At 42.1% G+C, this 26,791-nt stretch overlaps 1 protein-coding gene across 2 annotated transcripts in view; it reads left to right on the top strand.

Moving 5' to 3' along the window:
• gabrb4 (gamma-aminobutyric acid type A receptor subunit beta4) overlaps positions 1 to 26,791 on the top strand; it is an 83,452-nt gene that overhangs the window by 29,032 nt on the left and 27,629 nt on the right. For both annotated transcript variants that reach the window (XM_056284498.1, XM_056284499.1), the window contains 2 exons: positions 17,111 to 17,178; positions 21,372 to 21,592. In XM_056284498.1, coding sequence (XP_056140473.1) covers positions 17,111 to 17,178; positions 21,372 to 21,592 — 289 coding nt within the window. The remainder of the gene's footprint in view (positions 1 to 17,110; positions 17,179 to 21,371; positions 21,593 to 26,791) is intronic.

The raw sequence follows: 26,791 nt of genomic DNA, 5'->3' as shown, positions 1-26,791 counted from the left end.
TGTTGTGCAAGTTCCCTCTCCAGTAATTAATATCTAATAGCTATATGACCCAAATATTCAGTATTGGGCACCTGCTGTACAGTAGCACTGGCTAATGTTTTCATTAACACTTCTTACTCATGTAAATGCATGGCTACCATTAAGAGCAGGGATTGTAAGTGCTGATTCAAGAGCCCCCTTCACAATTATTTTACATTGTTTCAGTGCAGAGCCAGAGGCAGCTGTGAATACTTATAGTAATGCACCTTAAAGTAATGCACCAAAAAGCTCACGATCGCTATGGTCACCCTTACTAAAACCTAGTAGAAATTTGTAATGCAATAAATCCAAAAATGCATCCTTTATCTGTGTAAACACTGGTGCTCAGGGCGATTGTGTTTTGTAGATTAAATGTCACAATGGCTCTCGAGGGCATTGTACTTAATGCAAGCATTTTGGTGTAAGACAGTTTGTGGGTTTATTGGTTTACTTCCTTCTAAACGCGGGTTTTGTGGTAGCAGTTGATGTAGAAAACAGAGCGTGTACACAGACTGAAGACTGAGAAATCATTATGCTACTCTTGCAACATGGTACGGAGAATGCTCCACAGTTGCTATGGAACCGTCTGTTGCTAAGCAATGAGTTGATAATCAGAGGTTTTTTATATATATATATATAATATAACTTTGTTAAAAGAAACACTCAACGGTAGGGAAAGTGCTTAACAAATAAGGGGCAAAATAATCCAGTGAGTCAAGTAAATTCTTTATGAGACAGTACAAGCCTGTTTCATGCCATAAGCAATCATCAGCTGTCAAACATTTTTTTTTTAATAAATGTATTTCTAGTTTTTCCCCTTATCCCACCCGATTAACCCAATGGCATATGGCTGGAACTCTTGTCGAATAACTCCCCTGGCTCATGTTTCCACAGGAAGGAGATAGTCGTAACACCAGCTTCCTTCAAACTCGTGTCGGCTGCTCTCGCCATTTTACACGCTGAAGCCTTGCATGGATTGCATTACCCTCAGGCCGCGAAGGAGACGTAGGGAGAATGCCTTTGGTTGCTTGGCTGCAGGCGTCCGGATGGGCCAGAGGGGTCGCTGCAGAACGACGAATCCCCGAACACTACACCGATCTACACCCACTATCCCTTGGGTAAGGGTGGCCTAATGAATGCCTTACCCCGTGGACGCTCTGGCCGTGACCGGTTACGGCGAGTCTGGGATATGAACCTCCCAGCCACATGACGAGTGAACTGCAAGAACGGAGGGTTATTCCGCTCGGCCATCAGAGCGGGAGCTGTCAAACATTTTTTGATAAAATTTTGTCAAGATATTGACAGCTAATGATTGCTTATGGCATGAAACGGGCTTGTACTGTCTCATAAAAAATTTACTTGACTCACTGGATTATATATATACTGCTACAACTACTACTACTTTCAGCTATCCCTGTTAGGGGTCACCACAGCGGATCATCCGTTTCCATTTCTTCCTGTCCTCTGCATCTTCCTCTGTCACACCAGCCACCTGCATGTCCTCTCTCACCACATCCATAAACCTCCTATATGGCCTTCCTCTTTTCCTCTTCCCTGGCAGCTCCATATTCAGCATCCTTCTCCCAATATACCCAGCATCTCTCCTCCACACATGTCCAAACCATCTCAATGTCACCTCTGTTGCTTTGTCTCCAAACCATCCAACTTGAGCTGTCCCTCTAATATAATCGTTCCTAATCCTGTCCTTCTTCATCACTCCCAATGCAAATCTTAGCATCTTCAACTCTGCCACCTCCAGCTCCGCCTCCCATCTTTTCATCAGTGCCACTGTCTCCAAACCATGTAACATAGTTGGTCTCACAACCATCTTGTAAACCTTCCCTTTAACTCTTGCTGGTACCCTTCTGTTGCAAATCACTCCTGACACTCTTCTCCACCCTGCCTGCACTCTCTTCTTCACCTCTCTTCTGCACTCCCCATTACTTTGGACAGTTGACCCCAAGTATTTAAACTCATACACCTTCATCACCTCTACTCCTTGCATCCTCACAATTCCACTGTCCTCCCTCTCATTCACGCATATGTATTCCATCTTGCTCCTACTAACTTTCAACACCATGGTCTCCTCACCTGCTCCCTACTCTCGCTACAGATCATAATGTCATCCGCAAACATCATAGTCCATGGAGACTCCTGCCTGATCTCTTCCGTCAACCTGTCCATCACCATTGCAAACAAGAAAGGGCTCAGAGCCGATCCTTGATGTAATCCCACCTCCACCTTGAACCCATCTGACATTCCAACCTCACCACTGTCACACTCACCACACCTCCACCTTGAACCCATCTGACATTCCATCCTCACCACTGTCACACTCACCACCTCACCACTGTCACACTTCCCTCATACATATCCTGCACCACTCTTACATGCTTCTGTGCAACTCCCGACTTCCTCATACAATACCACACCTCCTCTCTCGGCACCCTGTCATCTGCTTTCTCCAAATCCACAAATACACAATGTAACTCCTTCTGACTCCTTCTCTATACTTCTCCATCAACATTCCCAAAGCAAACATCACATCTGTTGTGCTTTTTCATGGCATGAAACCATACTGCTGCTCGCTTATTGTCACCTCTCCTCTTAACCTAGCTTCTATTACTCTTTCCCATATCTTCAAGTTATGGCTGATCAACTTTATACCTCTGTAGTTGCTACAGTTCTGCACATCGCGCTTGTTCTTGAAAATCGGTACCAGTATGCTTTTTCTCCACTCCTCAGGCATCCTCTCACTTTCCACGATTGTGTTAAACAATCTAGTTAAAAACCCCACTGCCATCTCTCCTAAACATCTCCATGCCTCCACAGGTATGTCACCAGGACCAACTGCCTTTCCACTCTTTATCCTCCTCATAGCTGCCCTCACTTCCTCCTTGCTAATCCACTGAACTTCCTGATTCACTATCCCCACATCATCCAACCTTCTCTCTCTCTAATTTTCTTCATTCAGCAGCCCCTCAAACTACCCCTTCCACCTTCTTAGCACACTCTCCTCGCTTGTCAGCACATTTCCATATCTATCCTTGATCGCCCTAACCTGCTGCACATCCTTCCCAGCTCAGCCCCTCTGTCTAGCCAATCGGCACAAGTCCTTTTCTCCTTCTTTAGTGTCTAACCTGTCATACAACTCACCATACACCTTTTCCTTTGCCACCTCTCTCTTTGCTTTACGCTGCATCTCCTTGTACTTGTGTCTACTTTCTTCATCTCTCTGACTATCCCACTTCTTCTTTGCCAACCTCTTCCTCAGTATACTTTGCTGTACTTCTTCATCCCACAACCAAGTCTCCTTGTCTTCCTTCCTCTGTCCTGATGACACACCAAGTACCTTCCTAGCTGTCTCCCTCACTATTTCTGCAGTGGTTGCCCAGCCATCTGGCAACTCTTCACTTCCACCCAGTGCCTGTCTTAACTCCTGCCTGAACTCCACACAACAGTCTTCAACTTCCACCATTTGATCTTCGGCTCTGCTTTCCCTCATTTCCTCTTCTTGGTCTCCAAAGTCATCCTACAGACCACCATCTGATGCTGCCTAGCTATGTTCTCCCCTGTCACCACCTTGCAGTCTCCAATCCCTTTCAGATCGCACCTTCTCTACAAGATATAGTCCACCTGTGTGCACTTTCCTCCACTCTTGTACGTCACCCTGTGTTCCCCCCTCTTCTTGAAATATGTATTCACCACAGCCATTTCCATCCTTTTCGCAAAATCCACCACCATCTGTCCTTCCACATTCCTCTCCTTGACATCATACCTACCCATCACCTCCTCATCATCTCCACCAACATGCCCATTGAAGTCCGCTCCAATCATCACTCTCTCCTCCTTGGGTACACTCTCCGCCACTTTATATATATATATATATATATATATATATATATATATATATATATATATATATATGTGTGTGTGTGTGTGTGTGTGAATGTGTTTTCAGTAGGCTACTACATACATTTGCTCTTGCTGTTTGGGCTTGCATAATTACAATGGGTTTTCAGTAGATCTACAAAAGTTACAACAACAACAAAAAAAAACTAATCATTTTTAAAATATGTTCCAGTACCTTGCCATGGTATGTTTTTATGTGCTTGTTCTGAAGTGTTTTAAATTATATCATCGTCTTTTAAAGTGGTAATAATTTGGCAGTGGCTATAAATACCTCATTTGTAGTGTGAGAAGTGAAGATAACAGGGGAGGAAAGTCACGTTGTCACCTTCTTGGTGGATAGAGATTAAGCTTAGAGACAAAGATTTATTTTTCCTGTATTGACATAGCACAACATAGTCTATCGTAGTTATTTAGAGAAAAACTATCTGCTTTCCATAATATTTTAACTTTTCCTTTTATATCAGGGTCCCCATCTTAGCTGGATCTATTTATACTTCTATTCTCATTCTCTCTCCCCTTCTTCTTATCACTACATCATCTATTATCATAATTATTGTCATTACTGTTCTTATTGTGTTACTATTTATTGTAGGCCAGGAGAGTTTGAGTGTGTAGCCATTCCCAAAGCTATGTAAAGGTATGCACACTAAAAAGGAAATAATCTCCCACTTTTTGTTCACTATTTTTCATATTTTCTTGCAAACTCTGTTCTGAGGGCTGTGCCTAGCTTAGAAGGAAGAAATGTACCGGGATGAGTCGAGAGAAGAAACTGACAGATTATCACACATCAGGATATCATGTACATGCTCTGAGGTGACTGAATCCTGTTTGCACTACTGGATGAGAGCCTTGCTTTTTATTGCTGTTTTAGTGTTGTTCTGTTTTTATACATCCATCCATCCATCCATTATCTGAACCGCTTATCCTGCTCTCAGGATCGCGGGGATGCTGGAGCCTATTCCAGCAGTCACTGGGCGGCAGGCGGGGAGACACCCTGGACAGGCCGACACACACACACACACACACACACACACACACACACACACACACACACACACACACACACACCTAGGGACAATTTAGTATGGCCGAATTACCTGACCTACATGTCTTTGGACTGTGGGAGGAAACCGGAGCCCTGGGAGGAAACCCACGCAGACATGGGGAGAACATGCAAACTCCACACAGAGGACGACCCGGGATGACCCCCCAAGGTTGGACTACCCCAGGGCTCGAACCCAGGACCTTCTTGCTGTGAGGCGACCGCGCTAACCACTGCGCCACTGTGCCGCCTGTTCTGTTTTTATACGGCACATTAATATGTATGGAACATTGTCCCAACTTTCAGATATCAGGTCAGAGTATACCCAGATATGTAGTACCATTTTAGGGAAAGGATCAAAATTACATTTAATGGTAACTGCAATGAAGTAGATGCAGTATTCCTCTGGACACTATGATTTTCTTTCTCTTCCTTCCTTTCTTTCTTCCTTTCTTTCCTCTTTCTCTCCCCCTCTCTCTTTTTGCCTGAAAACAGACCTTTTGAGTATTTATACAAATGCATGAAGAGAAATTTTGTAAAAACAGTAAACTACATATCATGACTGAATTCAAATAAAAAAAAGAGAATTTATCCATAGCTGTTATAATGCGCTTACAAAATAAACGGTTGTGTGTTTTAAAATCATACTCTTCAAGTCATGTCAAGTGAAGTTTATTTGTATAGCCTCAACTCACAAGATGGTCCCGAAGGGCTTTACAACCATATATAACGGTATAGGACATATGACACCCTCTAACATTGGACCCTAAATCCGAATGAGGAAAAACTCCACAAGAAAAACCCTATCGGGGAAAGAAAGGAAAAGAGAGAGAGAGAGAGAGAGAGAGAGAGAGAGAGAGAGAGAGAGAGAGAGAGAGAGAGAGAAAAAGAAAGAAACCTCAAGAAGAGAAACAGAGGAGAGATCCCTCTTCCAGGACGGACAGACATGCAACAGGTGTCAAATGCCCAAAATACACAAAAAGAACAGAATTATAATGTAACATCATAGATTGCACAGGGCAAGGAAATATAGTTCATGCATAAAGCTAATTTTAATGTTGGGTAATAAACTTTTAAAGAGAGTGCAAGGACAATTTACTGACTCTGTGTCCATACAAGACAACGTCAGGAACCCCCACAGATGCAATCAATAGGACCCCGCACCACAAACCAGCTCTGCTCAGTGGGGCCTTGCAGAGAGAATAGACTTCACATATACACAAGAGGCGAGGCAGACTTCCACACAACATTCAGACAGAGATGAGAGTGATGCCAAAGTTGTCATAGCTGAAACAAATAGTATAAAAGCAATTTTGAATGAGAACACTGCAAACAATAGTATAATGCTCCATGAATGTGGGACTGTGACCGGGTGGTCGAAAGAGAGTAAGATGATCCTTGGTGATCAGACAGTCCATAAAGGAAGAAAAATTGTCCTGGAAAGTGAGATAAATTGATCGATAGGCAGGCAGGTAGGTAGGTAGATAGATAGAGATGAGAAAGAGAGGGGGGCAGGCACACAACATGGGCACACATGTACTAAGAGATACAAACAGAACGTTAGAATGGTGCGACGCGTTCAGAAAGTTTAGGAACATTCTCATCAGCAGGACAAAACCAAGAGATGACTGCTAAGACGACTGAGACCCTCCCAAAAGAGGATAGTTGTGACAAAGCTCAGAAGGAAGTCAAACTACCAAAGAAATCAAACAACTAGTTGAACGCTAACGAGAACAGATGGGTTTTCAGTTTAGATTTAAAAGAGTCTACAGAGTCAGATTCTGTGATGGTGGCTGGGAGACTATTCTGAGAAGGCTCTGCAGCCTCTAGACTTCTTTTTAACTCTAGGGACAGAGAGGAGGCCTGCACTTTGAGAACAGAGGGCATGAGAAGGTTAAGTATTTTAGGGAGGGTAGAATCGGCATGATATGGTCAAAAGTTTTTGTTTTAGTTAATATTCTAGCAGCAGCATTTTGAACCAGATGAAGGTTTTTAGTGCTAGCTAGTGGCAGGCCAGAAAAAATTACTTTGCAGTAATCTAATCTGGATAAAACAAAAGCATGGATAAAGTTCTTTGCATCAGCTATGGATTGAAAAGACCAGATTTTGGAAATGTTTTGTAGGTGAAAAAAGGAGTTATTGGTGATTTCTCTAATGTGAAATTCAAAAGATAGGGATGTATCAAAAATAATAAGATTTTTGGCTGTGGATGTTTGGAAGATCACGCAGTTGTCAAGAGATACTATTTCTTGATCATAAAGGTGACTTTGTCTTATAGAGCTGATTGATAACCAGCATCTCAGTTTTTTTTTTTCAGAATTAAGTAGTAAGAAATTTGATGACATCCAGTTTTTCTCTGCAGACAAATATGCCTCTAGATTTCTGATATGAAAATGACTGGCGGCACGGTGGCCCAGTGGTTAGCACTATTGCCTCACAGCAAGAAGGTGCTGGGTTCAAACCCCAGGCCATCCCAGGTCCTTTTTGTGAGGAGTTTGCATGTTCTCCACGTGTCTGTGTGGGTTTCCTCTGGGTGCTCCGGTTTCCTCCCACCATCAAAAAGACATGCATGTTAGGGTTAATACTCCTGTCTGTGCCCCTGACCAAAGCCATGGAAAGAAGAACTGGAGTTGGTCCCCAGGCGCTGCAGCCGCCTCACTATACAATAGGATGGGTTAAATTCAGAGGAAAATTTTCATTGTAAGTGTACAATGACAAAATAAAGTGGCTTTCTTCTTTTCTTCTTTCTTGTCTGACTTGACAGGTACATACAGCTGAGTATCATCAGCATAGCAGTGGAAATTTATTCCATAGCTCTGTATAATATGGCCAAGAGGAGAGAGCTGTAAAGGGAGAATAGCAAAGGACCAAGAACTTAGCCCTGGGGTACACCATATTTCACTGCAGTGAAATCAGACGTAACATTACCACTGTGTTCTATCCGATAAGTAAGACTTAAGCCAAGAAAGAGCCAGACCTGAAACACCTACACTACCGTTCAAAAGTTTGGGATCACCCAAACAATTTTGTGTTTTCCATGAAAAGTCACACTTATTCACCACCATATGTTGTGAAATGAATAGAAAATAGAGTCAAGACATTGACAAGGTTAGAAATAATGATTTGTATTTGAAATAAGATTTTTTTTACATCAAACTTTGCTTTCGTCAAAGAATCCTCCATTTGCAGCAATTACAGCATTGCAGACCTTTGGCATTCTAGCTGTTAATTTGTTGAGGTAATCTGGAGAAATTGCACCCCACGCTTCCAGAAGCAGCTCCCACAAGTTGGATTGGTTGGATGGGCACTTCTTTGAGCAGATTGAGTTTCTGGAGCATCACATTTGTGGGGTCAATTAAACGCTCAAAATGGCCAGAAAAAGAGAACTTTCATCTGAAACTCGACAGTCTATTCTTGTTCTTAGAAATGAAGGCTATTCCATGCGAGAAATTGCTAAGAAATTGAAGATTTCCTACACCGGTGTGTACTACTCCCTTCAGAGGACAGCACAAACAGGCTCTAACAGGTACTATTTAATGAAGATGCCAGTTGGGGACCTGTGAGGCGTCTGTTTCTCAAACTAGAGACTCTAATGTACTTATCTTCTTGCTCAGTTGTGCAACGCGGCCTCCCACTTCTTTTTCTACTCTGGTTAGAGCCTGTTTGTGCTGTCCTCTGAAGGGAGTAGTACACACCGGTGTAGGAAATCTTCAATTTCTTAGCAATTTCTCGCATGGAATAGCCTTCATTTCTAAGAACAAGAATAGACTGTCGGGTTTCAGATGAAAGTTCTCTTTTTCTGGCCATTTTGAGCGTTTAATTGACCCCACAAATGTGATGCTCCAGAAACTCAATCTGCTCAAAGAAGTGCCCATCCAACCAATCCAGCTTGTGGGAGCTGCTTCTGGAAGCGTGGGGTGCAATTTCTCCAGATTACCTCAACAAATTAACAGCTAGAATGCCAAAGGTCTGCAATGCTGTAATTGCTGCAAATGGAGGATTATTTGACGAAAGCAAAGTTTGATGTAAAAAAAATCTTATTTCAAATACAAATCATTATTTCTAACCTTGTCAATGTCTTGACTCTATTTTCTATTCATTTCACAACATATGGTGGTGAATAAGTGTGACTTTTCATGGAAAACACAAAATTGTTTGGGTGATCCCAAACTTTTGAACGGTAGTGTAGGTAATTCTCAAGGTGGTCCAAAAGTATACAATGATCAATGGTGTCAAAAGCTGCACTAAAATCAAGCAACAGTAGCAAAAGCAGTGGAACTGGAATCCATAGCAAGCAAAAGGTCTTTCATCACTTTTGTGAGTGCAGTTTCAGTGGAATGACAGGCTCTAAAAGCAGATTGAAATGGTTCAAAAAGATTGTTGTTGGAAAGATAGGCTGAAAGTTGATCAGCTACAACTCTTTCCTAAACTTTGGAAATGAAAGGTAGGTTGGAGATTGGTCTATAGTTATAGAGAACCCCCCAATTAAGATTTGGTTTCTTTAAGAGAGGTTTAATTGTGGCAGTTTTAAAACTAGTAGGAACACTGCCAGAGATAAAGATGAATTTATAATATTTAGTATTGGGGGACCCAGGAACCGCTAAAGTTCTTTGAAAAGTTTAGCAGGGAGGGGGTCAAGAAGGGAAGTTGTTGGTTTGGCTCCCAAAGCCAGCTTGGACAATGTTTCCAGTGTGACAGTCTCAAAACATGAAAGTACAGGAACAGTCTGAGAGTCCTTATAGGAAAGTGGACTCATGGGATCTGTAGGTAGATTAATTGTTTTGTTTCTAATATCAATTTTACTGCCAAAACATTCCAGGAAATCATGGGCAGTAAAAGGGTAGCAGTAGAAGGCTGCTTTCGAGTAAGTTCAGCTACATTGTCAAAGAGAAATCTAGGCTTGTGTTTATTGACATTAATTAGGTGAGAAAAATGTTCTGCTTTAGCTGCTGACAGTGCTCGCTTATAACTTAACAGACAGTCGTGCCACGCAAGATGAAAAACTTCAAGTTTGGATTTACACTATTTCCACTGAAGTGTCCTATAGGACAGTTTAAGAGCATGTGTCTCCTCAGTGAATCAGGGTGTTGATTTTCTTTGGTGTCTAACTTTGGTAGTTAGAGGTGCCACTGACTCGAGAAGATTAGAAAGAGTTGCATTTAGGTCACTAGTAAAGCTATCGACAGAGTCAGTCAATACAGTGAAAGGAGTGAGGGCCTCCAGTATTCTATCACCAACTGCCCTCGGGGTTGATAGGCTGATATAATGGGTGCTGAACACGTTGGTGCCACAGCTGCGAGGACAAGAAAGTGCTGCCTGAAATTTAATAAGAAAGTGGTCTGACACAGCAGATCCAAGGGGAGAGACGGTCAGATCAGAAACTACACCACATGCTAGAACCAGATCAAGATGCTAGAATCAGATCAAGAGTGTTGCCACTGAGTCTTCTATTTCGCTTCTCTCTGTCCGTTTTTTTTTTTTACCAGTTTAAAAAGTAGGCCTTATTTAAATTATAGCACTCTGCCAAATCTTCAGTTTCTTCGCATTATTTTTAAATCACTTTGGTATAAAGTGGACAAAAAAATGGATAAGTAAATCAAGCATTTGCTTGTACAATGTGTTTAATGTTGGCTGACAATTGACAGAAACATAACTATTTAAAGATGTGAAAAGACATTTGGAGAAGCATTCTCTCTCGTGGAGTGCAGTTGCGGGCAGTGTTTCTATCTTGAAAAAGCTGTTTCACTGAAGCAGGGTCAAAATATACAGCAAGAAAGAGAAAGGCAGAGAGAGATTTTGGTACTCTGTTTTCATCTAGTGAAGGAATGTACTTTGGCGTCTCTGGGGAAAACTGTTACTGGTTGCCTTCACAAAGTGCAATGGAAAATGGCCCCACTTTTTCCTTTTTTTTTCCAAATGAGAAGGGTCAGGGAATATGACAAAGCTGCTGGGCGTTTAGTGTACTGGCGGGGTGGGAGAAAATAGGATTACAAAAAATAGGAGCGCAGATATATGGGGCCTTTCAGTCAAGTGGTGTGTTGGTTAATATTTTAGTACAAGTATTTGGAGAAACATTGTAATTAACCAGCCTTACCAGGGTAGGTCCGCCGCTGAATTTATCTTTGCTCTATTCAAAGAGAGGAAATAGGTTATCGCTATACAATAGTAATGGGTTTGGAGCAGTCTCAGATAATCCTAATTTGAAGATTTATATCCCTTCTCTGCAATTATGAGTCAATATTGGAATTTTGTGGATGCAGTTATAAAAAAAAGTACATGAATCTCTAGACCATCCATCTCAGTTCATGCCATCTTTCTTCTGTGCCATTTATCTTTTCAGATGATGGAATACCACTTGACAATCTAAAATACATACAGAGGTCAATTTCCTGGTTTAAATAGATTTTTTTTTTTACCCCTCAACTACCAATGTTGCATGTAAACTGGAAATTCCAGCAGCAAACTATTTAATTTTTGTGCGGTAAAAAGGGATTGTTGTTGAAAACCCACCACCGTCTCCCATAACTTCCGAGTACAGATGAAAGTGTTCATCCTGAACCTAAATATATCTTCAGATTTATCAGTCCTCAGACTTCTTACTCTGGTTTAGAAATTTATTGTAGGCGCTGTTCACATTTCCAAATATTGAGTGGACTATCCGACGCCATCAGAGTAACCTATATGGGTTTCTTCTTCTTTTACTTTTTTCTCATCATTATATTCTTTAGTTGAAGGTTCGCCTCCCCTGAAATATTTCTACTGGTGGGAAATGGTTATGTCAAAAGTCTACAAGGGGTTTATTTCACATATATAAAATAAAAATATCTGACGAATATACCCCATACATGTTCGCATGCTCCTTCCTTCTTACAAGGCCGTTCATTTCTTCTATTTGTTGAAAGGAAATCCAGCGAGTGCCACGCTGGCTACCAAAGCTACGAGGAAGACCTGAAAAGACTGAGGTTTTAGTGCCGTATTAATATTACACTAGATACAAAAACAATAACTACAAAGTGCAGCACTGTGCACTACTGTCAGCTATAAAATGAGCGTCTGCTATCCTGAATAAATAATAATAACAGTGTATATTCAGGGTTCTCCCTGGATTTTTATGAAACAAGTGTGGCAAAGTCCGGGGAAGATGTGTGGTGTGTGGTGTGTGGCAAATGTGTGTGTGCAGTCAGAGTAGCGAGCACTTAGTTTTAAGAGAAGATTACTATAGTTTAAAACATGATGGTGTCCATGAGAATTTACCATTTTTGATTCCATGAAGAGGAATAAAGGTGGTGCCTTTGATTCGAAAATGAAAAACATACAGAATATAGGATTCGGAGTAGCGTCCCGTCACTGAATTAACACAATTTCAATTATCTTTCTCTCTGTAATGGTTTAAGTGAATGTCGGCTGATAGCAGTGGATCAAACTTGCGCTTGCCTTAGCGCATCACAGCAGTTGCCAATAGGGGGAAATTTAATCATGGAAAAACACTGGATATTTTTTATTATTTCACAAAGGCGGCAGACAAAACATAAAGGAGAGCAGCCTTCATCTTCGATAGCAGGGAAAACCCTAATACTGAACTGAATAGTTATCATAGGTTATACTGTATATTGTGAAATACAATCTTGGTCATAAACATTTAGTTATTTAAAAGTAACTAATGTGCATGGTGGTCTTTTCCATTGCCTTCCAACAGAGGGCTCGCTGGTTCGAATCCCCGTGTTACCTTGGGTTTGGTCGGGTGTCCCTACAGACACAATTGGCCGTGTCTGCGGGTGGGAAGCCGGATGTGGGCATGTGTCCTGGTCGCTGCACTAGCGCCTCCTCTTGTCGGTTGTGGCGCCTGTTTGGGGGAGGGGGGGGGACTGGGGGGAATAGCGCGATCCTCCCACGCGCTACGTCCTCCTGGTGAAACTCCTCACTGTCAGGGGAAAAGAAGCGGCTGGCAACTCCACATGTATCGGAGGAGGCATGTGGTAGTCTGCAGCCCTTCCCGGATTAGCAGAGGGGGTGGAGTAGCGACTGGGACGGCTCGGAAGAGTGGGGTAATTGGCCGGATACAGCTGGGGAGAAAAGGGGGGGGGACTAGATAGATAGATAGATAGATAGATAAAAGTAACTAGTTTATTGTTGAGGTGACTAAAATGAGAGTAACACAACGTGCTTCCTTCTCTTTAGTTAAAGCCGGTGGCATGTCCTTAAAAACTATGAATAAGTTTCTACACGTTGGAGAAGAATGAAAATGAACATCAGAATCAGAATCATCTTTATTGGCCATGTAGATTTGCACATACATGGAATTTGACTCCAGTTTCATGGCTCTCTCAGTGTACTTAATATTGAATAACAACACTACAACACAACAATGTTTAGAAATAAATATATGTATATACACACACTCACACACACACACACACACAAAGATTGACTATATACAGGTGAAATAAGAGGCAATAAAGTGCAATGCTGCAGAGAATATATCAGAGATGCTGAAATTGTTGACTTGTTTCTCATAAGTTATATCAGAAGCAAAACTGACTTTTGACCATACATTTTTCTTCATCCATCTGCTCCAGAAGAGAGATCGCTCTTCCTGCACAGACAGACATCCAGAATGTGCCCGGTGGACAGAGCAAAATTTACCTAATTTGTTGTATTTTGTAGGTTAAATCAAAAATAAAAAAGAAATAATCTGATTTTGTGATCGTAAAGAATGCTGATTTGGCAATTAAATGTGAAAACAAGCCTTCTAAAGTTTCCTTGCCTTTTTGACTTTTTCTTCATATTTCTTAGGCAATCATTACTCAAGATAAAAGTGTACAGGACAAGTTTTCTCCTTTACATACAACTATCACACATGTAAATAAACTAGCTGTAGTCCCAGTTTCTAAGATTACAGATTTTCAATGATGTGCTTTCCAGCTGTACTGTTGGATTCACAAGTTTCTTTGTCATTGTGGCCATTAGTGACTGGATTTCTGAGATGCGAGTGAATTTTTCTTTTCTTTTTCCATTGCACTTTGGTAATGGTGTGGGAAAAAAATCGATAGTAATATTTTGAAAAATCACAGTCAAGTTATTAACGTCATTAGCTACGCAAAACTGTACGTTGACATTAGCTGACGTTCGTAAGGAGTTATCTAAACCGCTGGTTGATGTGCGATTTTCCTCACGAGTATTGTGTTAAACCAATCAGTTATTTTCACTACTGGTGGCCCACCCTGTTGGGTCCAGGAACTTGTATTTGGGAACAACTCCTGAGATGATACTGAATTTTAGTTGCAGGACCGATTTGAGAACCGATCTGCTGGTAATGGAAGCACGCCATGAACCTGTGGGAGGGGTTTGTTGGTGTGGGACAGTGGAAGGGGTGGCGGTGGAAAAGATGCATCAGCGGAAAAGGCTCTACGTGTCTCTACATGTCGGCTTAGTGCCTTGCTTAAAGACACTTTGACAACTGTCTTTATGCATGCTCAAGGATGAGGATGTGCACATCCTTGATAGGGAGGAACACCGGTTTGAACAGGGAGTCAAAGAGGCCATCTATGTTTAGAGGGAACGACCATCCCTGAACCAGGGGGGCTAAGAGTACATCTGTCACCATCTTACAATGCTGTGATTGCAACTGTTCTCCAATCCTCTGTGAGTAGTACACATGGCCATTGTAACTCTAGTTAATGATCACTGCAATTTGCATATGAAACTGACTGTTGGTTTCCGTCATCATGCCACTGTATTGTTTATAAGGGTGGGGGTACCTGCAGTCAGTTGAGACTGAAGAGGTCACTAAGTTGAGTGATGAAAAGTTTTTCTCTCAATAAACATTGTCTCCAGATAAACCGATTCAACTTTTTGTGACTTTGGCAGATGTTATTTGGGGGGGGGGGGGTAGCATTCATACTTCTCTTTACTCAGCAGGAATGGTTGAAGTCTGATGATACTTCATTATTTCACTTAATCTATCCCTGCAAAACTGAATATATCAGAGCCAGTAGCACCTTAGGTAACCACTGCTCCCGCGCCAAGCTTGGTCAAGTCAAATAAATAAATTTGATGAATTCCTGCATTATCTTTATTCCCACCTCTGTTTTCTCTTAATTCCCACTTTTCTGCATCATATTATCTGCTGCTGCAACGATCCCATCTCCCAGCAGAAACCATTTAAATGTCGTTAGTAGTAAAATAATCTTTAGCAGCAGTTTTGGGTAGTCATTCAGACAGCTGGACATTAGAAACACATGGAAGTCAACCAAGAGGTTAGTGTATGTTGAATATCCAGCAATTACCATGTTTAATTGGTTACGACTTTCTCGTGTAACTCTCAGCATATGTTGTTTTTCAAATGCTGCTGTTGCTGCAATTCTGTTTTATTCCATTTCATGAATTGAATCTGAGAACTGTAGCTTTCCCCCACCCAAACTCTCCGTAGAAAAAACATACATATTTAAATCATTTCTGTGAGGTAGGCAGGCTCGAACAAAGCAAAAGCCCGTGGCACTCATAGAGCTATCCTTGGGTCCACCTGGGGCGTTTAATGAATTCAACTGTACATATTGTTCCACTGCTGGAACATGAGAACCTTTGTAATAATATTAATGCTAGCTAATATATAAACCGCTTAAGTGAGCCTTAACATTTCCAGATGTCACAACTTACTTCAAATCAGGAACAAATCAATGAGCGGTAGAATCATTAGCATATTCAACCGAAGATTCATTTTTAATATGTAGAATGTAATTTCCACAAGGGATACCAAGGTTTCGCTGCCAGGCACAACAAAAAGCAGAAAATGTGAGAAGATTGAACCACTGTGTTGACTTCAAATGTCAAACTCCAAATTCTTAGACAGATATTGAAATAGCTATCTCTGTGTCTAGAGATCTTAGATTTCTTAGTGGCTAATTGATCAATGATTTATATGACAGAGTGAATTTTTTTGAGACAGGATGTGGTTGTTGAACCACTGGGGAGTTTACTAACCTTGCTGACTTTTTCCAGATCATAGCAAGGTAAGCAAGGTGTAAATAAGCATAGTAAATATTCACACAACGGCTTGGTCGGGCGTCCCTACAGACACAATAGGCCGTGTCCGCGGGTTGGAAGCCGGATGTGGGTATGTGTCCTGGTTGCTGCACTAGCACCTCCTCTGGTCGGTTGGAGCGCCTGTTTGGGGGGGAGGGGGAACTGGGGGGAATAGTGTGACCCTCCCACGCACTATGTCCCCATGGTGAAACTCCTCACTGTCAGGTGAAAAGAAGCGGCTGGCGACTCCACACATATTGGGGGAGGTATGTGGTAGTCTGTAGCCCTCCCTGGATCGGCAGAGGTGGGTGGAGCAGGGAGCTGGATGGCTTGGAAGAGTTGGGTAATTGGCCGGATACAAGTGGGGAGAAAAAAAAGGGGGGGGGTCGCCCCCAAAAAATATTCGAGCAATGAAGTAATGAAACATTGCGTGCAAAGTTTCAAATGTGTTTACCAAGAGTTAGCAGAGTTAGCATGCCTTGTCTAAATGTATGGCAGGTACAAATATGTGTCAGACACTAAACACATGAAAAATGTTAACCTTTCTGAGAGGTTAAAGAGCTCGTGCAGCAAGATTTCTGAGAGATAAAGAGATCAGGTGTCAGCACATTATTAACATATATAACAGGATGTAAACCAAGCCTCGACAACGTTGCATGCTCTTTACATCATAAGACAGCTATATATATATATATATATATATATATATATATGATTGGGGAGCAGTGCATGTTTTGATTGACAGGTTGAGGATATTCGAGCAGGTGCTTGTTGATCTACGCAGTCTAACCGTGCCAGTGACACTCCGTCAGGTCCATGGGGCCCGTCTGCAGCGCTGCTCCTGGAGTAGTCGTCTAACTTTTTTCCTCCGTGTTGACAAAGAAAGGAGCACATGTGTAGTGCCGTACTGAGCTGAAAGTAAGACTCGGGGTAGCCTTTCGGTTCCTCGACAGTTATCGTATTCAAATCCTTACCCTGGCCTCCTCAAAAGAATGTCATGTAATCTCAAAAGCTGCCCTTCAATTATTTCTGCACATGCAATGATTTTTTTCTTATGTGTGTTGACAGTGTCTGAACCTTCAGAGTTGTCTTATTATTATTATTTTTTTCTTTCAGGTCCTCCTGTCATTGTAGGTATGAGCATCAACATAGCGAGCATCGACTCCATCTCAGAAGTAAACATGGTAAGTTATGAGGCTCCTAGTTTTACTTCATTTGCTTTCACTTTATCTTCTGGTCTTCATGATTAATCTTAAGTTTTTGCTTCATGTTATTTGTTTCAGCGGTCTTAAACTATTGATTTATTCACTATCAAGTACTAAATCATGCAAAAACTGTGTTTCTCGTATATGCTCTCACTCTTGTACACTGCATTTGAGAGTGTTAGTAATTCAGGCTGAGTCGTATTTTTTGCAAGAAGGAAATACGGCTGGTGTCTATGCAGCGGCATCCTTCTGTCTGTGTTTTTATTTTACCCCATGTGACACAGTCACTCACACGGTAGGTAGCTCGCTTCTCCCAGAGGTTACAGCAGCTTTGCTTTTTACGTTCTCTCTCCCTCTCCGTGTCCCTTCCTCTCTTCATCGCTCTCTCTCTCTCTCTCTCTCTCTCTCTCTCTCTCTCTCTCTCTCTCTCTCTCTCTTTTTCTGAAACACTGCCATTTGGAGGATTACAGCAGCTAACCTGTCTCTGGTCACTGAGGACATCGTTTTAAATCTGTGACTCGATTTTTCTACAAGTACAACAATGTCCATGAGTGAATTGTTGCAGATTAAGACAAAAAAGGAGGAAAATTGGTTGCATTTGTAATTGCTAGTGAGTCTATACATACTTTAGCTGCTGGAAGAACAATACAAAATATATCTCTATACCACGGTACAATTTCTAGTGCATTAATTAGCGTGCATTAGTATCAGTTTAGGTTGAGGATGATAACTATTGTGATATTTTGTCTAAAACTAGACAGACAGAATTACTAACACGTTTCTACTAACCACTTGCAGTCTTTTGGGGCAGCAGAAAGTTAAAAAAAAAAGATGTTGGTTCCTTAATCACATTTTTCTCAGCCCTTGTAATTTTGATCACAGGGCCATTCCCTCAGCGTCTGTTTCTGAGCTCACATGAAACTCTGCGTGGTGCTCAATGGGGGATTAGTTTGGTGCTGGGTTGACTTGGCGTCCGTTGTTTTGCGTTGCGCTGAGCGGAAAAGGTTACAGGATAGATCCTCGACGCAGAGACGTGTCGCAGGGACATATGAAGTGGCTCAGTATAAGCAGTCCGCGTGTCATTATTTCACTACTTTGTCCGTCACTTCCTCCAGCTGTTGTGAGAGACCTGGCTGTATGGATCCGTCCGTGATCGCTTGCCTTTAGACACACCTTACAAGGCAGGGAAGGCTACTTTGTGCAAACATTTTGTTTTCACTCTAGTATGTGGTACACGAAGGTTTTAGTGAAAAATACACACAGTAATACCCTTTATTTGGGGCAAAACTACGAATGTAGGTCATTTTATGTCTAGCTGAATAAACATTTGCTCTCGGACCCGTCAGCGATGTAGCCTACATTACTGGTCACTTGTGTTTTAAGAAAAGTGAATTCATCTTGTGGGATGACAAAGAGTCAGAATATTCGGCAGCTTCCATCTTGTGTTGATGAAAACTGAGATCAGGGAAACACAATAAATTGATAACTTGGCATCAACAAGAGGCATCAAGTCAAACACGTAATTATAAATGTAAATGTGGACAAAGTCGTCCTCCGTGGCGGGCCAAACACGAAAGGAAATAATAAGAACAACTCGGCTTTGGTTAGCCGTCTTATCAAAATATGCGCAGTGATATATTTCTTCATCGAAATGTTATTTTTGTCATATTTTGGGGTCATTTGGTGTTCACTGAACCTGCAGCGTCTCTCACCTCAGTCTTGTTTTTGTAGATGTGTTTTTCAATCCCTTTCCATTTTATGTTCTGCTGCCTCACTGACATGAGCGAGTTTGTTACCATGGCAACACAGTAAATGGAGCCACTGGGTCCCGCGTAGCCAAAACCAAACTTTTGGATTTTGCTCGTACAATTAATCCATTATCCGAACCGCTTATCCTGCTCTCGGGGTCGCGGGGATGCTGGAGCCTATCCCAGCAGTCACTGGGCGGCAGGCGGGGGGACACCCTGGACAGGCCGCCAGGCCATCACACAGGCCGACATACACACACACACACACACACACACACACACACACACACACACACACACACACACACACACACACACACACATTCATACCTAGGGACAATTTAGTATGGCCGATTCACAGGACCTACATGTCTTTGGACTGTGGGAGGAAACCGGAGCCCCAGAGGAAACCCATGCAGACATGGGGAGAACATGCAAACTCCACACAGAGAACGAACCGGGACAACCCACCAAGGTTGGACTACCGCGGGGCTCGAACCCAGAACCTTCTTGCTGTGAGGCGACCACACTAACCACTGCGCCACCGTGCCGCCCGTACAATTAATCATTTTATTAATTTGATTTTACAGTTTGGTAAAGCCAGGATAACATACAGGGTGTTCTGATACAAAGGCCCGGTTAGCTATATAAAGTATACACATCAAACATTTAACACTTTTTATAAGTTTGGCATTAATTTCACAGACAGATTAGAGGGTTGAAATCTAACCGCTGATGGAGGGATGTGCACTTCTTCGACCCTATTTTAGACTGCTTGGCTGGAGGTCCAAGTTATATCTTAATTTAAGCTTGTCTCCGATGATCTACTGTGGCATCAGATGGGAAAATAATAAAATGAGACTCAGTAGGTTCTCACATCATAACATGTTAAACGGAACGATGGCTTTATAGCCATAAAACATCACCATCAGGAGTTATTTCGGCTCATATTTGACATTATAATACATTGAGGTTAGGGCTGACTTAATGGCTTCATTTGGTACCCACATTTCATTTGCATTGCATAAAATCAGACGTGCAGCTTCTAATCACAGGAGGTGAACAGTCTTAAAAATAATGTCCTTCTTTCAGTTTGTTTTTTCTACCATTGGGAAAATTGCCTTTATTGAGGAAAGCTGCTGAAGCTTTTCATTTGGGGATATTTTCATGACAGTTAACAACACACAACATTTGCTTCTTTTTTTTTTATTAAGTCATGGCACCTACACTACGGGTTACTGTTCACCAATTCGTCAACCTTTTTTTGGGGGGGAAGGTTTTTTTTTCTTCCCCTTTTTCTGCCCAACTGTATCCAGCCAATTACACCACTCTTCCGAGTCATCCCGGTCGCTGCTCCACCCCCTCTGCCGATCTGGGGAGGGCTGCAGACTACCACATGCCTCCTCCGATACACGTGGAGTCACCAGCCGCTTCTTTTCACCTGACAGTGAGGAGTTTCACCAGGGGGACGTAGCACGTGGGAGGATCATGCTATTCCCCCCAGTTCCCCCTCCCCCCACGAACAGGCGCCCCGACCGAACAGAGGAGGTGCTAGTGCAGCGACCAAGACACATACCCACATCCGGCTTCCCGCCCACAGACATGGCCAATTGTGTCTGTAGGGACACCCAACCAAGCCTGAAGTAACACGGGGATTCGAACCGGCGAGCCCCATGTTGGTAGGCAACGGAATAGACCGCCACGCTGCCCGAACGCCCAGGTCAACCTTTTTTTCTTTTTTCTTTTAGCTTTTTGATTATGAATATCTATATTGGGGCAGTACGGTGGCGTAGTGGTTAGTGCGGTCGCTTCACAGCAAGAAGGTTTTGGGTTCGAGCCCTGGGGTAGTCCAACCTTGGAGGTTGTCCTGGGTCATCCTTTGTGTGGAGTTTGCATGTTCTCCCCATGTCTGCGTGGGTTTCCTCTGGGTGCTCTGGTTTCCTCCCACAGTCCAAAGACATGTAGGTCAGGTGAATCGGCCATACTAAATTGCCCCTAGGTATGAGTGCATGTGTGTGTGTGTGTGTGTGTGTGTGTGTGTGTGTGTGTGTGTGTGTGTATCGGCCTTGTGTGATGGCCTGGCGGCCTGTCCAGGGTGTCTCCCCGCCTGCCGCCCAATGACTGCTGGGATAGGCTCCAGCATCCCCACGACCCTGAGAGCAGGATAAGCGGTTCGGATAATGGATGGAATATCCATATTGTCTCTCATGTGTTGGCGGTGTGATTGAATATACATCTAGCTCGGTTTCACATTTGAAAGAAACTCTGGTGAAGTACAATGACATGTCACTGACAAGCCACGCTTCCAATGGACACACAGCGTATCATGGGTCAGCCTCGTGATTGTTTGCTGATGAGCTGAAATAACAAGAGAGATTAATTTACGTTTGCTGTAGGGTTAACATGAGTTTATCTTCTTCCTAGGACTACACCATCACAATGTATTTCCAGCAAAGTTGGCGAGATAAGCGGTTGGCCTACGGTGAGCTGAACCTGAACCTGACTCTGGATAACCGTGTAGCGGACCAGCTCTGGCTCCCGGACACCTATTTCCTGAATGACAAGAAGTCCTTTCTTCACGGTGTGACGGTGAAAAACCGCATGATCCGACTACATCCTGATGGCACGGTCTTATACGGGCTGAGGTAAGATGCCTTCACGCTTTTCATTCCATCACTTCACCCAATCTGCCGGGATGAAACCAGAAACCCATAGAAAGGCTACATTCGTTTAAAGAAATACATTTCATATCCTGCTGTCCTGTGGTTCACCTTTCTTTTTTTGCACAAAAAAAAAAAAACAACAAGCCTCTGACAGTTTCCAAAGAGGTCTATAGCCTCCTGTAGCACTCTGTGCTTTTTATAGTAGGTTTATAAAATAAGGATTGCGCTCTAAAGTGTGTGTGTGCCCTGAACGATGTAGAGCAAACGTGCCTCTGTCACCTGGCATGACTGTTTTACAGGGCCGTAAACTGCAGAAAGGTGTGGAGCTTCTTTTCTTTTCTTTTTTTTAACTAAAAAGAAAACCTTTTTATTCCAAGTACAGGATATAACTTATGCAAGCTTGCCCTTGACCTATTAGGGCTATAAATACACTATACTTTATAGTTGCACTGTTTAGCGGAAAAATCTCTAAAAATTGGATCGATCAGGGTTAAAAAAAAAAAACATCCTACAGTGATTCTGAGCTTGTTTTATTCCTAAGGCAATTGAATACGTTTTAGTCAGACTTTTTGAACCTTAAATTTTTTTCGGGTGGCCCCCACTCAGCTATATCCATGTTTAAAATACTTCACTGATACAGACCAATATGTATTCACAGTACTGATGGATTGCTTTACATATTTTCTTTAACTAGATTGAAAGATCATAGGTTTAAATGTAAATTGGGGCTTGTTTGACTTCAGCTGTTATCGTTATGATATAAACACTTGTATTCAGGTGCAGCAGCAGTAATAAGTTGATTCAGGTGCCCATTTGAATTGCATGCAGAGATGACTCGGATTTTTTTGTATTCCAACAAGGGATGCCAAATTTACCAGGACTACTTTTTATTCTAACCAGAGATGCCATATTTACCAGGACTGCTTGTATTCTAACCAGGGATGCCAAATTTACCAGGACTACTTGTATTCTAACAAGGGATGCCAAATTTACCAGGACTGCTTGTATGTTAACCAGGGATGCCAAATTTATCAGGACTGATTGTATTTTAACCAGGGATGCCAAATTTACCAGGACTGTTTGTATTCTAACCAGGGATGCCAAATTTACCAGGACTGCTTTTATTCTAACCAAGGATGCCAAATTTACCATGACTGCTTGTATTCTAACCAGGGATGCTAAATTTACCAGGACTGCTATTATAGAATATCTGGAATTGTGCAAGATGAATTATAAAATGTATTTTTCTGGCAATAATAAGTTAATGAGTAAAACCTGATGGTCGTACAAATACATTCACTGGTGATTGAGAAAAACAGAACTGCAACATTTGACGTGGTCAGGTTTTAGGAGAAAGAGAGATATTTTCAACCAACGGTTCTTCAACCCAGGAAGGCGAAAAAAAAAAATGTTCAAAATGTGAAACACTCCAATGTCCCACTTACATCAATGAAACAAACTAGACAGCCAGTCAGCAGTGAATTTACCCAGAATTCACCCATCGAAAACTCCAGGGGGGGCTCCTGAAAGTAAGAAAATATCCTGGTATCTGTTCAAACTCAGAATGGAGCCAGAGCCTTGGGCGCCAGATGTGTTGTTTTCTCATTTAACAATTCGCTGCTTTTCTTAACAGCTCAGTATGGTGTGATGGGGACAACAGAATGGGGGGGGGGGCTGCTTGATGGTTGATCAAAATAAATTGGCAGTAAAACGCTTTATGTCATCTAAAATCCCACATTGTTGTGCAGTTGACCTTGACTTCGTTGCAGTTACTGCACTTGCATGTACTATTACTACAAGCCACAGATGTGACAAGGAACGGGCAAGCTGCAGCCAACCCCTGCACCCCCTTAGAAAAGTATTTCAGGTACACCAGGAGAAAAAGTGATACATGCGGTAACAATAGCTGGCACATAACCTTTATTTAAGGTTCAGGACACCGACAACTCTCATGTCAAAGATTTTAAAGATGAAATAATTACACATCCAGTGATGTTGAAAAAAAAATGGGGAAAAAACACGAGAAATTTGAGTCTGCCGAGTCACGGTGAGAACATTGTTGAAGTACCAAAATAATAGCTGTGTATAGCAGTGGCTTGAATATAATTCTTCTGATAGACAAGCTTCTTAAATTGACCCCTGAAGATCTGTTTATTTTGTTTTGCCGGCATAGAGTTTCACCTCAAATTTTTCTTTGAGGGACTGACCACTTGAATCTATTCCTTGTGCTACTCTCTGTATAATACAAACTGTTGACATTTTACACGATCACATCACACAAACTGCCGCACATTCAACTACATTGGGTTTGTGTGCTTACTTAAATATATTTACTCACTAGCTCTCATATTGAGATACGGGGTAATGTTTCTATTTTCATTTTCTTTTCTTTTTTTTTGGATTCCCCCCCCCCCCTTTTCTCCCCAATTATATCCGGCCAATTACCCCACTCTTCCGAGCCATCCCAGTTGCTGCTCCACCCCCTCTGCTGATCCGGGGAGGGCTGCAGACAACCACATGCCTCCTCCGATACATGTGGAGTCACCAGCCGACTCTTTTCACCTGACAGTGAGGAGTTTTACCAGGGGGACGTAGCGTGTGGGAGGTTCACGCTATTCCCCCCAGTCCCCCCCCCCCCCCCTGAACAGGCAGCTCGACTGACCAGAGGAAGCGCTAGTGCCGCGACCAGGACACATACCCACATCCAGCTTCCCACTCGTGGACATGGCCAATTGTCTCTGTAGGGACACCCAACCAAGCCGGAAGTAACACGGGGATTCGAACCGGCGAGCCCCATGTTGGTAGGCAATGGAATAGACTGCTACGCTACCCAGGCGCCCCTTTATTTTAATTTTCATGCACTAAATGTCTTATAGTCTGAATACTGATACTGATAATTAATCAGTGTCTTATCATAGGGTCACACACATATTTAAATGTGAGGTTAGGCCATCTTGTAATGCGATAGCCACAGAACTGAAAAGATCATGATTGTTAACGTCATCTGCAATGCTTTTTGTGATTCAACTATGTGTTGTTCACTGAGCATTTATATTTAGGCTTCTGTTTTTATCTTTAGTGCAAGCTGGCATTGTGTCTGCATACCTGTGCCTGATTTTCTTCCTCACTGCTCTTGTTTCAAGGCCAGACTGGTACATTCACTGTGCGTGCAGACGCTACCTTATGGCTAAACCAGTCAGATCACAGGAATACATCAGTGTGTCTGTTAGGATACCCTGTATCCTGCCTCTTTTCTTGCATACATAAACTAAAATTGGTCACTGCTCTGCCCTTTCAGGGTCCATATACAGCACAATAGTTTTCCATATACAAGAAATTATGTTTTCAAGAGCAGGATCCAAGAATAGAGATCCAAGGGATCACTGCAAAGCTGCTTTTAAAGAAAACATTCCCATGTGTATATGGTATAAAATAATTAAAGCAAGCAGAGCCCCCAAAATTTCAAAGTTTTCCTTGTGATCTACAGACGCTTATCTCAGCTATAGTATAACCTGCATACGTTTTCCCTCCACATGTAAAACTTAGGTTGCAATACATTATTGCTAGATTACATGATTTAATGCTTATATGGGAGTTGGTTAAAAATAACATACATATGCAACATTATATGTATCGCAATATTACTAATCACATCTTGTAGCCCTCACAAAATACCAATGGGACTTTCGTGAGCCAGGTGCGATCAAAATAGTTAAAGCTAACATGAATGTTTTGGAAAAGTGTGAGGCTAACATGGGTGCATCACTTCACCGGTGTGGCTTTATATCTGCCAGAGCTTTCAAACAATAAGAAAAACATGACCACCTTTTATGGAATTTAAGAAAGACAATTTTAAAAAGTACAGAGAGGCAAGGGTTAAGGATGACCACTTAGGGGTGAAATTTGTCCAGGGACTTTTATTGCTCTGTTCATTATAGAATTAATAAAATGACTTTGTTCTAATCAAATTCCATTTAATTCCATTATCAGTTATTAAATCAAGTACATTTGAAGCTTTTCGTGTCGATTACGTCTGTAACCATCACTGAGTTTAAGGGGGGGGTGTTGAGGAAACCTTAACAACAGCCGCACATAAAACCCAGATGGGCTTAATCACAGAATGTTGAATCAGTTCATCTGGATACGTTTATTGACAGAAACGTTTCATCCCTCATCTAAGTGACCTCTAAAGTCTCAACTGACTGCAGGTATCCCCACCCTTATAAACAATACAGTGGCATAACGACCAAAAACGCGGATCAGTTTCATATGCAAATTGCCGTGACCATTAACTAGAGTTTCAATGGCCATGTGTACTATTCACAGAGGATTGGGGAATGTTTGCAATAACAGCATTGTAAGATGGCGACAGATGTATTCTTAGCCCCCCCCCCCCCCCCCCCCATCAGTTCAGGGATGGTCGTTCCCTCTTAACATAGATGGCCTCTTTGACTCCCCGTTCAAACTGGCATTCCTCCGTATCAACCAGTTAGGTGAATAGTGCACAGATTATAGTGGCCATTATGCAATAGGTAACTGTATGTCTGGAGATGTTTTTTTTTCAGTTGAGAAGAGTTTGCATATAAAGTGAAAAATGCATTTGAGTTATGAAGATTACACAACATAGTGAGTACATTGGATGAAATGCAACACCAGCCTATGACAAGTTCATTGTTTTCTGCCTCTGCATCATTCCACACAACACCCGTGTCAGCTCAGACAGTAAGGTTGTGTATGTGTGACCCACGATAGACATCTCAACACGTGGATGTGGCTCCGATATACTGTAGCACATGAATTCTTGCTACTCCACCAGTCATAGGTTTGGCAAAACCATGGACAACTCAGTATTACAACTCTTAAGTGAATCTAATCCTTTTATCGACACCCCGGGAATTTGGAGGACAAGCTCTGCAAGAGAAAAAAAAAGCACGAAAACTTTCATAGATCGTTGATCAATGAAGAAAACCTAAGAAGGGAAAGGGGAAACAAGTTGTCCATTAATTTTCCATTTCTTCCACTAATGTGACTAAATAATATTATAAAGTGAATGCATTCAGTAAAGCAAATGTCATAACACAGAGTGCTAGTTCCCAGCTTTTTTTTCTGCAGAGCAAAACTAATATTTATTTTCATCACTTTCCATTCCATTTAACTCAAGGTGTAAACGTCCTCTGCTTG

This window comes from Lampris incognitus, chromosome 8 (assembly GCF_029633865.1).
Source record: "Lampris incognitus isolate fLamInc1 chromosome 8, fLamInc1.hap2, whole genome shotgun sequence".
Taxonomy (NCBI): Eukaryota; Metazoa; Chordata; class Actinopteri; order Lampriformes; family Lampridae; genus Lampris; species Lampris incognitus.
This window is presented reverse-complemented; position numbering and strand designations above follow the sequence as displayed.